This window comes from Brachycentrus maculatus, unplaced genomic scaffold, assembly GCF_059751285.1.
Source record: "Brachycentrus maculatus isolate JH-2025_06_01 unplaced genomic scaffold, ASM5975128v1 h1tg000465l, whole genome shotgun sequence".
Lineage (NCBI taxonomy): Eukaryota > Metazoa > Arthropoda > Insecta > Trichoptera > Brachycentridae > Brachycentrus > Brachycentrus maculatus.
In genome coordinates this window covers 418,046-434,029 of record NW_028281212.1, presented here as the reverse complement: position 1 = coordinate 434,029, position 15,984 = coordinate 418,046, and the positions used below count along the sequence as shown (strand labels likewise).

Sequence of the window (15,984 nt, the reverse complement as noted above, 5' to 3'; positions counted from 1 at the left end):
TTGATTATTTTGAATAATTAACAAATTTTTCGAGCATTTTAGAAGTATGTACTATGAAATATTTCATTTAACTTTTTGACGTAGATAGATAGGTAACTAATGATGATTGATGTACCAACGAAATTTGTGTTTCAATTTTCATAAAAAACATTTTGTTGTTGTTAAAACGTAATCCATTAATATATAAAACAAAAATATCATAAAAATTCATTTAATGTTGAACTGGTTGAAAATACACGATAAATACATAACATGGCTTCTTAGTCTCGCGTCTCCTGATGCAAAAAAAAATTGATTTATGATTGTATATTTTTGTGGCAGATAGATTATTGTAACATTTTGAAATATTTCACATTTGTCATGCGGATTTAAAGGTTTTATTTTTTAAAAATATTTCCATTATAAAGATGAATCATAATATAGAAAAATGAGAGATGGGTTAGGGTGACACGTCAAGGGGTGGGGATAGAAGCACTCTGTCTGCCCTTACCGAGACAGCACAATGGTGTGAGAGAGTGTATAATATGGTAAAGCAAACAGAGTCTACTCAGCTGTGTAAACTTTTCAGCTAAACGAGGATTCCGACAAGCTAGAAGGGTTCGGCCACTGCCAAACTTTCGCTTCTCTTTTGGCCTTTGTGCGATGGATTAAAAACAGGCCGTGCCAGCTATATTCTAAAACGTATACCAGCGTAGTTGTGTTACATTTTGTTTTGTGGTAGAACAAAGCCAGATGCAACAGACGACCCGCCTTTTGGTTTCACTACCTACTCCTATCGCAAATCGCCTACCAATACGGAATATCACAAAAATTCACTTTAAAGCTCCGAAACACCACCACATTCCCTTCCATAATACTAAAACAACGTAAAAAAGACGTTCACGTCAAGAATTCATAAGAAACATGAAAAAAAAATCTGCGAAATTATATGATATTTATTATGAGATTTTAACTAACTCCTAGAAATAATATCAATGATAAATTAAGAAATATTTGTTTATAATAGAGGGACACGTTTAAGTTTTGAGGTCTTTTATAAGGGCACGCGTGATCTTCGCAGTAAGCGCTTGTATTTCTGAGTCAATGTATAACCCTGAACATAAATATTCCCCTTTTCCGAGGGTCAGAGGGAGCGAAGTGAGTGGTAGGTACCTCTATAGATTGCCGAAGGGCTCGGAATCCTCAGGCAGAATTAATATGTAATTTACCAACCAATTTTAAGGTCGGTGAAATTTGTAGGTGAAAACGGATAAGAGTGTATGCATTCCCCGAGGATAGCGGTAGCTGTGAATATTGTATGTTTTTATTAGCGTTTGTATTCAATCGCAGTACAACTGAAATGGTTAATATATAGCTACGTTAAAAAACTAGATTCAAACCATGGGCCTAAATCAGTAAAAAATGTGAATCTATATTTATCAATACTCGTTGAATTTTTTTGTTGTTATTGATGAAATCAAACTTAAAATATTCAGTAACTAAGTTAGTTGAAAAAATTCAAATTATACATAATATTTTCTTCTAAAAACTTGAAATACTTAATTGAAGCTTACTATAAATAACAACCCGAAATCATATTCAACGTTATCTTTAGTGCGTAATTAAGTATTAAAACGGGAATCTTAAGAAATATGTCAATAAAATAATCACAAAAATATATTGAGCTTACATGAAACGTAAAATTAATGTTTGCTAGTGTTAAAATATAAAAAAGGAAATAATTATAAAAAAAAAATATGTCTTTAAATTAAAGATCTTAATGAGACCTATACAAGGGTGATTTTAAAATATAATGCTACGCAGAAAAAGTAAGTGAAATGAATCATTATTAATGTTCGTTTTAATATGCCTAAGTGGTATTATTAACTTTGAATTTAGTGCGACGGATACGCTTCGTTTCATGATAAATTATAACACGTAGATAGGAGTACACAAAACGTGTAAGACATCAATGAAGTACGGTGGAGCTTTGAAGTGATGCATCGACGTGTTCGGTTCTCGGAGCCAAAGGTGGATCGAAGTTTATTCCCCCGAGTTAATAAATCATTATAATAACATCGTTTCCTAAACACGAGCGAGCAACTGATTTCGTTTGGGTAAAATTTCCTTTGTATCGGTAGTTAAATTTGAAATAAAGCATCTCTTGGAGCCAGTTTTTCAAATATAATTTGATTGATTAAATTCTTAAACGAAAATGAAGAATGCGCGTTTCTTTCACTGGAAAATATGACATGGTATTTCACTGAAAAATATGACACTATTAATTTTTATTTGGGCCATATTTTAAAATTATTTTAAACCTCCACTCATTTACTGATTCCATTCATAAGTGATTTTGTTTATGTAAGAAAAAAATGGTTAGTGTAAATGTGTGACATGTTAATTTGAAAAAAAAAATTACCGCGAATAACTTTCAAAGAAATAAAAAAAGTATGGATTGAAAATATCTGGAAAAAGATCTCAAACCATTGTCCTATAAATTGTAATATGAAAACAAAAAAGTAATATTAAAGTGGTTTAAGTACTTTCAGACGAATTGCAGGTTAGTGTATTTCAGCAGAACTAAAATATGAATTTTGTATAAAATAATTTCAATGGAAACCGAAACAGTGCTCTTTGGAAGCATGCAAGTCAGGTTTATGATATGTATTACTGTTAGAATGCCCCTTTTTGCTTGTTTAAATATGCAAGTCTATGTAAATAAACGAGTTTTATTACTGGCGGATACTCTTATTAATTAATTTTATTGAAATGAGTATCTGTTTAAGTATATATAGTGGTTTAAGATTACATTTTGAAATGATATTTAAATTTTCCAATATTAAGTAAACGATTAAAATTTATTTAGATACTACAAGCGAGATAAAATAAATATGTTCAGAAAACTTTGTTCATAATATACAAAAAGGGTTAAAATGATATAAAAAAATATTACTTGTAACGAGAAAGGGTTTTATATTAACGATAAAAATGGATATTATTCCGTTGCTAACTTATGCATGAAAAATATAATGGAGATGAAATTGGAATTTAAGTGATTTATTTCCGTTAGTGAAATACATTAATGTGTACTATTTCTGATCTTTAGCCGCTTTCCAGACACCCTAATTGCCGTTCGATACTAGATACAACATGGCCGCTCTTTAGGTCACAGTTCTAAAATTACACGGACCAACGAAGTCTGCAGCCAACCGCTGCCACTGGCCACACGGAGTTCTTCATTAGAATTGATGGTTCTTCGTGGCGGCTACGGACTTTGCTGCAACTTCAATTAATGACATTACCTCGCAAACATATTGGGAAAGACGAGCTTTAAAGGACTGCTAGGGTTGAGCCAGAACTTGCATTTTAATTTGAGGTGCCTACATGGCTACGATATACGACTACGTAAAGGAAGCAAATTCCAAACAAACTTTCAGTCTTGTGTAATTAATTTATTTAAAGATAATGTAAATACAGCGGATAAATTTTCATTACATTTCTACTAACATCAAATAACATAAATTAATATATATGAAAAATGTCTCAACTTGAGACCAAGAATCTATGGTTTTATACGAAAGAATATGGATGTCTGAGTGTTCCAAGGCCTTGCATTTGGCTGGGTTACCTGATCACTCTGTATACTTGTGTAACGAATGCACATCATTCTGCCCATCATTGAACAATGAACATCCATAGTGCATTTTTTAAAGATGTAAATATGCATTATTGTTGGATTTCTTTTGTATTATAGTTTTATTTTCGATTGATGTGGACTTTTGCCCATCAGTGCTGTGCTTGACCATTGTTGAAAAAAAAACTTATTCCGAAATACATTTAAAAATAATATTTATTTAAAAATGAAAACGCTTAAAAGCGACACTTTGTATAAAATCATAAACTTATTTGTTCAGTCAAATCTAGAACGCAACTGATTTAGCGTGATTATTATCACTTATTGTGCTTGAGCCATTATTTTTTTCTTATTGGATAAAGCTTTGGAAAATATCAAATACTTTTACATATATTTTATTTTATTTTACTTATAATCTTTACACGATGAAGTAACTATTTAGTATAACTATTTTTACAAATTTCCGGAATTTGCAGAAAAAATATACATTTCGTAATAAAAATTGTTTCAAATATTTCAATTTTCAGTCTCGACATATTGTCAGTAGATTCAATTTAAAAAATACTTTGCAATAATCCAGCTGAATATTTTTCCTTGTACCTGAATTAAAAAACTTTTACCGCATCAATTAATTGTTGCGAAAAGTGCAGACGAGACGGTTTAATGAGAAGCGCAAGTGCAACAGACTATCGAAGGAGATTCCAAATCGTCCCAGATACTAGTACACGTAGAGTGATCACCGACTAACGAGTCAGCGGAGAGCTGTTTCGCTGATTGAACAGATCCGCTGCCAAGTCTACAAGTAAAAAGTGAACGAGCAAGCAAAACAGTGTAAAGCACAGCGGTGTAATTTCATTGGAAGAATTAAAACCGCCACAATCAAGAGAAATCTCCTTCCGTACGAATCGTTGCATTTTACAAGCTGTTTGAATTTATCCAACCGAACTGTAGACAGGATCGGAAGGAAACTTCGCGAGACATCGGTTCTGCTTCGTAATTAGAGAATAAGACCGGAATCTCGAGAATGTGCCACGTCTTAAACAAGCAGTTTAATGAACACCGTTTTCTCATCACGGCCATAATATAAGCAACTCATTGAACGCGTTACTCAAATAGTAACAAAGTTCGAAATGCTTAATAAGATTATACATCTTTAAAAGCTTTGTTACAACTTTTCGAATAAACAAATAATCAACAAAAAAGTAAAATATAAAGTTTCATCATTAATTTCGCTTTTTTTTAATTGATATTTTATTAAAAAATATCACAATTTAAATAAATCTATTGTGACACATGTAAACACATTAAACATAATTTTCAAACATTGTTTTTTGATGCTACGTATAAGTCTAAATTTTATAGTTGTTCTCTTAGGACGTTAAACGAGGAAGAAGAAGAAAGAATCGTTTTCTTATTTTCAAAAATAAGAAGCGGCTTCTACTTTTATTTTATCCGAAGAGCTCACTTCTAAAATGAAGACGTTACTTTACATACGGTGTTTGAAAATAATTCGGAGTGCATCGAAACATGTGGCAAGAGATAGTGTTTTTTTCCGATTGATATTTAAATACAAAATGGATTAAAACACCTGTAAAATTAGAGATAGGAACGGTTGCTTTTGATTATTCTTGTTTAAATCGCAACATTCATGTGTAAAAGGTTAATCTTCAAGCAAAACGAATAAAAAGGACATTATGTAGAAATAGTATTGTGTACGTTTTATAGTGTCTCGTCGCCACCAACAAAGCCCTGATGCAAGTTCAGAGAGCCGGTAAGGTTCTATGTATGTAAATAGTAAAATAGAGTTTCAATCTAGAGACGAACACCTCGATGTATTCCCGTAGAGTGGCACATGGAGGAAACATATTTGATCTAAGTGCATATCGGTGAGGACGCGAGTGCATATACGTGAAGGACTCATTTTATGTTTCTTTTTACGTACCAGATCTACACTAAAGTTTCCAACTCTCTCGAATTTGATGGAGATGTACAATCATGGTTCGAGGGATCAAGGTACTAAAAATAATTATATGTGGGACACGGTTGATTGAATTGAAAATTGTGTCGTCTTCAAAATTAGATGATTTAAAAACGGCAGGATTAAGGAATTTAATTAGTAAAAAAACAAACATTTATTTTTATATAAACTTATACACATTTAAAATTTGATTCTATAAACATATTTTGAACTTGATCCTTGAATTTTTATCCTTTGCAATTTTCAACTACGAAATTTATAAAATTTTCTCATCAATTTATTCCCGTATTTGATTTATTTGGTTAAAAAGGCATCAAAACTTCAAGATGACGATAATAAACATTTATTTTGAACGATGTTAAATTATGAATCGTAAAAATATTTAAATATTCAATACACTTTTTTATTCGATACCATTTTTTCTTTGATATTTGAGACACTAATTATTTCGTCGTTTTGTGAGAAATTATTTATTCAGACTTGTTTAATTGGGTACAATTAAATTGAATACTTAAATATACCTTTTTGGTAATAATACATTTGACGAGAACCCATATTGAAATTATAAAATATTTCAAAGTTCATACATTTTTTAGTGATTTTTTTAAAATTTTATTTTTAGTGTGGCAGCACTGTCTGGCTGCTGTTTCTATTCCCCGGTACAGGGAGGTAGAATGGGAATGCAGGGGAGAGCAGATTACGTGGGTCATGCGGTTAATTAATTTTTAAGTCAGCTCTACTTAGCGTGCACTTGTGCATATATAGCCCCTCTCCACTCACCGAGAACGGAGAAAATTTAATGTGCATACTCTAAATACGTTTACAAGTTTGTTTACGAATGTGGTTAGTATTGTTTTGAAAGAACGCTCATCCGACAACCGCATACAATTTAAAGTATAATATTAATGTTTGGTGAAATTCAGATTTTTATAAAACCACAATTCATTGGTGTATTTACAAAAATTGATATTTATTTCACAATAAACCTTCTAGCTAAAAATCCGTTTGTTATATTTTTTGTGTTTTACGAAAATATACGCGGATATAATTTTTATTATTTATTTTATTTTTAAAGATAATGTAAACATTTTCGATTAAAAAAAGCGCACAACCAAACGGCAATAAAAAATACTTATGTAACGGAAGAATTGATCAAAAATATAACTACTCGCACGAAAAGATTAGATAAAATTCTACAAAGCATGTATTAATTTGAAATAGATTCGATTTTCAGTTAATTTTTTTCTCAAGTTTCAAATCAAAAACGTATTTTTGTAATTTGTAAATTGTTAACACATTGAATGAATTGTGTTGTACCAAAAAATGAAGGATGTATATTTATCCAATTACCTACTGCCAATGCCATCAAAATTTAAAAGCACGGACATCAAACGTATTCCTAAATGGAGGTAATAAACACGACGCATTAATCAAAATTTGATGAATCAATATCAGCACTCTCCGACCCATTAGTCCGTATAATTTATCAGCAGGTAGATTCAATCACATCACTTCTGAATTAGAGCCGGCCCACCTATTTCAGGAATTAACGTTCGGGGATCGGAACAAAGTTCGCCCCACACCACTGTACAAAATTAAATGTTGATTGTTTTGGTCCTTGGGAAGGTGTTTCGCAGTTTACGTAGAGATTTGTGCGAGGTAGTGGGGAGATATTGTTTGGTTAGGTTCTTTGTATGTGAGCGGGAAATCCTATAAGCAAACATGAAGGGGCGAGTTTTTGATGGAGTTTATGATGTTTTGCGGTGGCCGCGGTCAACTTTTACGTGAACACACACACATACACACGCGTGCGCGCTTATTATTATATATACAAGCCTTACTCTGGAATAATGTACGCGTATTCTAGTTCAATCTTATTTACGTGTTAAATTTCAGCATATCATTGAATAAATAGCACAGAAATAATGTTTTTATGCAAATGGTACCATAATTTTACCATAAATTAGATATGATTTGATGCCTGATTCTGTAATTATTCATTTTTATGTCATCTCTATTAATGATGTAAAATTGCCTTTATTTTAATTCTTCGATTTACGCAGGAATCTGACTACTTTTTTTTAAACGTATCACGAAAGTTAATAAATAATGGAGTAACATAAATTCGAATGACTTATGTTGAAACATAAATTTGAATGACTTATGTTGTACCGTCAATCTTGGCCATTTCCGGGCTCTCCTTAATTGCATATTGTATTTGTGTTTGCTCCCTACCAAAGTGCGTGACTCGCCTATTCTACCTTAGGATCTTTCCGGCGATACAAAATACAGATTAACAATAAACCACGAATATTTCCAGCGCAAGATAGGCCATTTACATTCAAATAAGATCTTTAAGGGTAATAATTACGCGATTCTGAATAAAATTCTGTATTTAAAAACACAACAGAGACAAAAACATATAATTAAAGTAATTTATTATATAATTCAACATTTTTTAAAGAAAATTTGCTGTGAAAAACAATCTGTTTTTTCCTAATATAAAACGTCCGACAAAGTTTTTTTTATGTGAATTTTTGAAGGTGGCGATTCGAAAATCGATAATTGCACGAGAATTGAAAGAGAAATTACAAAGACGCGTCACGTTTATTACGCACACCTCGTTACATAAGAGAGAAGAGAGATATAACGAACAGAGAAGGTGAAAGCAAGCTATACATTATGATGTCACGTTAGTGAAGCAAAAGTCAGAGTAGTGCCATATACACAACGATACAAAGCGAAATAATAATATAGTGTTGCTCAAGCACACGTTGTAGATGTACACGTCTATATGTGAACATATGAGATATCACGCATTGTGTAAGTAATTTTTATCGTTTAAAAAAAACAACAACTCAAAATTAAAATTTAGAACTACAATAGACATAATTTTCTCGTTATATCTAAAATATCTAATCACAGATACATATCTTAAATTTTAGTTATCACAAACCATTAATATCAGTACAACCAATTGATGCACCAATTAATAAATTTATAACCTAAATTTAAATGTATACCCACACACAAGCCATGCCTTTGATCATTTTTAAATAAAAATTTTGTAATTGTAATTATATTGTATTGTGAAATGCAATTTTTTTAAATAAAATGATTGTAAATATTGAATAAATAATATATTTTTTACGCAATTTTGAATTAATATATTTATTTTGAGATGATGTCTCTGTGTGTCTCACATTAAATTTCTTATATTTTTTATTTATACAGAACTTACACTTGTATCACGTGTACGACCATTTTTTTTACACGTCAGTAATGGTATATTCACGTTTTATAATTTTGTTTAATTTTATTTGAGTGGATTGTCGATTTATCGGGCACAACATATAATTTATCCGAATCCGTAAATCAATCACGTGGCGTACATTTATCTTTCAGGGGCGGCGTTATCGAAACCTTTCATTTCGGGTTGGATATTGTTTTTATGCTAGTTTGTATTCAGCCGCCGCCTACTACAGCGTCGTATAGCGCGTAGCGCCGGCGCTGGGTACTTTGAATTCACGCGGTGAGGAAAATTGGAAGTAAGCCGCGGATATCGATGATTTTAAAAATACACACCGATAAATATCTAACCTTTTTATTCGATTTCGGAGGTTGCCGCACATGTTTTTCGAATGAAAGTCTTCTTCTTCTTCCTCTTCTTCTTATTATAGGCCTTGCGGCCTGTTTTTAAGAGGGATTAGCCTCCTGCGACGTCGATTCCCAGCTATCGACCCATCTCTTTGGTGGTCTGCCCGGGAGTCATCTACCATGGGGTTGGCCGTAGAGTGCGATGTGGGAGAGTCTGGATGGTTCCATTCTCCTCACATGCGCATACCATTGTCTCCTTCGTTGCCTTCCCCACCTAACGACATCTTCGATCTCGCATATTTCCCTGATCCTGGCATTTCTGATTTTATCTCGAAGACTCTTGCCTGTTATGCTTCTCAGAGTCTTCATTTCTGACACTTTAAGCGCATTTTTTTGTGGCAGCGGTGTCTGTTCTACTTTCGATTCCATACGTCATGATGGGTCGGACACAAGTGAAACGAATAAAAGTGAATAACAAAATATGCAGGGATAATAAATAATGATTTCAAATCAATTTTGGTAATAGAAGCAATGTAAAACCGAAGAAAACTTGGTATCAAAGGCAAAATAAAGGAATGGGTAAATGATCAAGAGTTAATTCTATTAAAATTTTGAAATAGTTTTTATTTTAATTTTTTTCTCTTTTTTTTGTGTGTATATTAGGTTAAACTATATAAAAAACGAATCTAAAAAGAACTCCACTAACAAGACACGCAAGGTTGTTAGGTGGCTCTCTGCAAAAAATATTTTAGATATGTTTATAATAGTTCTTTTAAATAGATGTATACAATTTATGAAAATAAAAAAATTCAAATATTTGAAAGTGGGGATTCGGAATGATCGATGGGTGTCTCTGAATGTGAAAGTGGTGAAGACTGTTCGCTGGCAGGTTGATGAGGCGTTCTAATCTTTCTGCCTACCACTGCGGTGAAGTGGCGTGATGGTAAGTTGGTAAGTATGATTTTATATGTTTTAATGTACAAAATCGTAATCGTTTCATAAAAAAGAGTAATTTTGATAAATAAAATATCTTTTAACCTTTGAGACGTTTTGTTTTTGATACAATTTTAAAGATAAAAATTCACAAGAAAGGAAAGAAAATTGTATAAAAATAATTTTATGTTTATTTTCAGCTACATATCTATATAATGAAAATGTAAATATTCGTTTGTTTAAAATCTAAAATCTCCTAAAATACACTAGATGGTTTGAAATTTAGGTACAACATATTTTTTATCGCAATGGTAGCGCCATCTGTTACGTTACATCGACACTAAATATTACTCATGGCGGGCAACGTGCTTCTTGACTTGAGTAAATAAGCACTTCTTGAGTGAATAAGCATTTCAATGTTTTCGATTGCATTGTTATTTCATGAATTTTCGTATCTATGTAGATGTTAATATTAAATATAAATATTTCATTTTAATTAAACTAGTAGCGAAAATATGTTTCGATAAGTGTTTGTAAGATGTATGTTCATAGTATGAAACAGTTGAATTATATTTCAACAAGAAATAAAAGTTTATGTGAAACCCTTATATAAAATATCCCATACACGTTTTAAAACAAGAAATTTTGAATGACAGTAATGCGTGGTTAGTAGACAAGTTCTCTTCTGAGACTAAAAGTTTTTAGAGGTTTTAAGGGGGAAACATACATGATATTCCCTTATTCCCTTCTAAATATTGAGTTCCAAAATATTTGAGATATGATATTGGTATCATTTTGTAGAGAAAAAGGAAAAACGTTGCGGTTTGTAATCTTTGTCGAAAATCGAACGGAAGTGAAAAAGAATTGCTCCAGAAAAAGCGTTATAAAGAAGACTGATAGAGTAATAAAAACAGTTTCAATTTATTCGAAAGAAAATATCGTATATACGTAACTTTGCCTCGATACGATACAGTGCCCCATGTACCAATAGATGCGTATAAGGGTGAATAGAAATGTTTTCACTAGAAAACACATTTTAAACGATTGTGACAAAAAATATGTTGTTTTTGCGTTCATTCGTCTTATTTTGTATATGAATTTGCCAATACTGTAATTAAAATATACATAATTTAACGTTTTCATTTCAAAATGATTTTAATTATTTCCATTTTTTATGAGTTTAATTTATTTTTGGATATTCAAATTAATTTAATATTCGATTTAAAAAAAATGAAATCGTTAAATATGTAGGAATTAAAAAATATAAGTCGACCTGTTGTTTTTGAAAACTGAATGCGAATCGACAAATATTTTATTGTTTATTTAAATCATCACAAAGTTTGATGATAAGCTTTAAAATACGATTTCAAAGTATTTTAAAAATATGTTACACAAATATGTCCGGCCAATAAACACCCTCAACAGTTTCGTTTAGCATTGCATACGTTATGTGGGCATGTGGAGCCATTTCTCAGTTTTAAGCAGTGAGCAATAAAGAAGGATTTAATTTGCACGTAAGCCGCCGCCGGAGTTTTCGGCGATTAAAATTATTAATGCCCCCAGCGCACCTAACTATTTTTAAAGCCGGCAAATTGAAACAGACTTTGTTGGTCGGACCATTACCGCGCACCGACCCTGTAGAAGCGCTCCTAATCCGGCCATTATTAGCCAGTTGAGGGAAAAATGCCTGGAAACTGGACACCATAAAAATCTGTAATTTTGTGTAAAAACGTTTCTAGTTATTTCATAACCAAATTGAACGAAAAAGTAAAATATTTTAATTAATTAATATGAACGATATTTTATTAAATGTTTCGGCATTAACTTTGTGGTAAGACACGTTACAATGATTAAAGAAAACACTTGTTTTATACAAATTGAGTTTATTTAAGACTACATGTTTCAGAAGTTAAACTTCCATCATTTAGGTCTGTATAATAACTTATTATTATACAGATCTGAATGATGGAAGTTTCACTTCCGAAACATGTAGTCTTTAATAAAACTCAAGTGGTATAAAACAAGTGTTTTCTTTAATCATTGTAATATAAACGATCATAATATAGGAAAATATGATTATTATAATATTCCAAAATTTAAATGATACACGTAGGTATTTACATGGAATGTAATATAAAAAAAAGAGGTGTTAAATTTTTACTGTATTTTTTAAAGATAAATACTTGTGTTTTAATTTTAATCACAAAAATCACAAATTTTATTATTTTTTCGTGAGAATTAGTGGTACATTTTTGAAAACATGTGTCAATTTTGTGTTGGAGTTGGTTCAAACCTAGAAACTCCGGATAAGAGTCCGGAACACTTACCACTAACTACACGACGATAACCGTACACGTTTTATTATACTTTTACAATTCCACCCTAATAAAGGATTGTAATGTGAATATATTTTTTTTAATATTAAAAAATCCAAATAGAGGATTTAGAAGTTTGGCCAAAGGATATACATACCTACCCTTAAGAAAATCCCGGGCTCTGCTTAAACTGATAAAAAGGTTCATTTTGATTATAAACCGAGACAATGAAGAGGATATCGGGAACTTTGGGAAGATAGAGCGGTGTTGGGAAAAATCAAAACCCAAAAAAGGGATGGAAGTAGCTCACAATAATTAGAGAAGATTAGGGTACATTTATTGGGGATTTTCCTCCCCCAATGTGTGTAAGTATCTCCATCTGCGCAACACTCGAGATTGGCAAAAAACCTTTATCGGGAAACTTCGTAATTAAGCTTCACATTGCTTACTGTTTGGGAGAGTGGTATAAGGATTGAATGTTGGAAGATTTTCGGAATTATTCAAAATATAAGGTGTTCAATGTTACTCTTTTCAGGAATGAAAATGGTGAGAAATCTAGTATTTATATTATTTTAATTACTTTGTTACAAAAATATCCGATCTATCTCTAAAAAGTATATTTTTAACATTTAAACAAACATTATATTGACATTTGAAAATAAATATATTTTTATTTATTTACAATCCAAAATTTTTTGCTAACCTGGTGTTACTCTGTTGTTTCAAAAATTTATTTTTGGAGTAAAGATTTAAGCGTTTCAAAAATAATATAAAGAAGTATTTGTAACCAACAAATTTATAAATAGTTAATGCTAAAGTATTTTCTACCCGTGCAGCAAAGTAAAAGATTTCTTGGTTTGATCATCTTTAATAAAAAATCGTGAAAAAACACGATAACAAATAATAATGCAAACTTACCGGTCCAAACTGCTCAAAGTAGTTCTTTACGTCCTCCAGCGTCGTAGGAGCCGACAGCCCACCTACGAAGATTTTCTTTGTCCTGGTAACCATCTGAAAAGTAATTATACGGTGTTATAATAAGAAATAACAACTTTTAAATTGCCTCAACTTATTATGTGCTTGTTTAGTGATTTTACAAGAAACAAATCAAATTAAATTCACTTTCTGCATAAATATTTGATTTATAGAAACAGTTGTGTTTAGTAAGAAATCACGTATTATTATTAATTTTTAAAAGGTTTACTCGTACTTGTCGCCAGACAAAATGATAAGTATTTTTATACTTTTTAATTTTTTTTTCATTATCATGAAAACGTTTATTTATTTTACTTTTTGAGAAAACTAAGATAAGGATTAAACAAATTTAACCAAATTCTTAAGTTAAAAAACAAGAATTACAAAAATTAAACCCAGTTGACATGTAAGTATGTATATCAGTAAATCGACAAACCGCAGAGAGTTAAAAGTGTGAGAAAGGATATGTCGTAAAGGGCTCGTAACGTCTTCTAATGTGACGAGGTATAGATCGGGAATAGTGTCATTAACATTGAAGAAGAGAATGATGCCCGAAAGCAGTTTTCAACAGGGCGAAGAATATTATGGCTTTTTTACTGCGTAAAAGTAAACGCTGGCAAATCCACAATAAAAGCGAGCGCGCTTCGCGTTTTGCATACTCGAATCACCGAAGGCGCAATAAAAACTAGCGGCCGAGGGCGGGAAGAGGGGAGGTTAAGGAGAAAATAAAAGCGGACAGAGGGAAGGGGACGTAAGAATAATTACCGTTCATTCATTATGCAGTCCTTATATAGCTGGAAAGGGAAAAGTTTTCTTTTCTGAATTCACAGGCCAGGGTTTATATCACCTCCGAGCGAGTTGTCGGGGAGTCAAACAATTAACCGCGACTACCAACGCTGGATGGCTGAGGGAAATTACAGGTATTTAAGAAGTTCGGATTAAAATTAAGCCGTCTCCGCAAACTGAAACGGAGTTGTTCCGAATGAGGAGGGAGGAGAATTTCTGAGATCGACAGCAGCCATCGCTACAACGAAACCATCGGAATATTTACACTCGAGGTAACAAGGTATTAAGGATTTAAGTACAGTCCCAATTTCAACTTAACAAAACTTACCCTCCATTCCTTCAACAAAATAAATACCATAAAGACGAGTATTAAAAGAAAGTGTTTTATTTATTTAACAAAAAAAATACGCTTAACGTATTTAAATGAAATAACAGGCAGTTTCACGATAAGAAAAAAATTGTATAACATAAAGTGTAGAAACGCAATTTTAAGCGCAAATATTAATGATTATGTTTTAAGACCTGTAAAAGAAATAATTTAGGCTGGAATTATAGAGTAATTATTAATTAAAAACTTCTACGAGATTTTTTCATTTTTATAAAAGCACAGATGTTTGCGGCGTTGAAACAAGTTGAAAAGAATTGCTATCACTGTGAATGACAGAGGGCTTTTGTGATTGATAATGACCATTTGAAAACGAAATGAGGGTTCATTTGTGGGAAGCCTAATCTCTTTTTTCTTCTGTTTAAGAGTATTTTATATAAAACCTCAATGTCTAGCGAAGCGCGGATATTATTTTACGAGGATAAGATTTTGTTTGAATCGCAGTTTAATTGTTTATACAGATCGAGATCCTCAATATCTCTAATTATTTTTATTCTCCAAAATATCTGCTGTCTCCTAAATAAAAGACTTATGAACCGTGAAAATATTTGTGAAAAAGCTCAGAACCTAACGACTTATTAAAACACAAAATTTCCTTTGAAGTTTGAAGCATTTGAAGAGATCCCCAAGTCTAAAAATCCAATATTTTATAATTTTCTTCAATGCAACATTGATTCTATTGTTTTTCTTATTAAATACCTTAGCCATTTAAATTATTTTTAAAGAATGAATAATGTTGAAGATAGTGTATTTTACTAGTATCATATCATACCGTGTTATATTGGTAATTCATAACATAATAGAAAATCTAATATCTTTTGTATATTAAAAGCATTGTTAACTTTGTGATATGGTAATATAACACTCTCCGTAACTCATCGTTCACTTTGTGTAATACTACTTTAAAAGTGGTATTACACAAAGTGAACATTAAATGATAGGAAGAGTGAAAATCCAATATATTTCTTTTTTTATTGTACAAAATATGTTTTAATTTTAAATTATAACAAAAATGGTTGAGTGAAGCTAATGCTTAAAATATTTTGTAAATAGTTAAAAAGTAAAATGAATGGATTGATTATTTTAACAAGCCAAAAAATCTCCACCCTCGGTATGGAAGCTATGTATGACTTGCCCCGCTACAACCATTCCGTTCTGCCGGCTGTCATTAGTTCGGGTGGGATCGGCAACCTTACACTTAATGTATTTTTAATGTTGATTAGCATGGAATGAAATGTGATAGCCATCATTGGCTGGCTCAACTGCTAATAAATCTAGCGGCGGTTCTCGAGGCGGTTAGGACGCGTTCGGACAGCGGAATTAACAGGGCGGAAGATCGCGGCCAAGAGAGATTTACGGCGAAACTACCATATTTTATCAGAAAATTTCATTTCTTCAT

At 31.7% G+C, this 15,984-nt stretch overlaps 1 protein-coding gene across 12 annotated transcripts in view; it reads right to left on the bottom strand.

Annotated features, from left to right (window-relative positions):
- Positions 1-15,984, bottom strand: part of LOC148302291 (RNA-binding protein Musashi homolog Rbp6-like) — a 462,089-nt gene that overhangs the window by 163,608 nt on the left and 282,497 nt on the right. For all 12 annotated transcript variants that reach the window (XM_088271829.1, XM_088271832.1, XM_088271835.1 and 9 more), the window contains one exon: positions 13,358-13,450. In XM_088271829.1, coding sequence (XP_088127955.1) covers positions 13,358-13,450 — 93 coding nt within the window. The remainder of the gene's footprint in view (positions 1-13,357; positions 13,451-15,984) is intronic.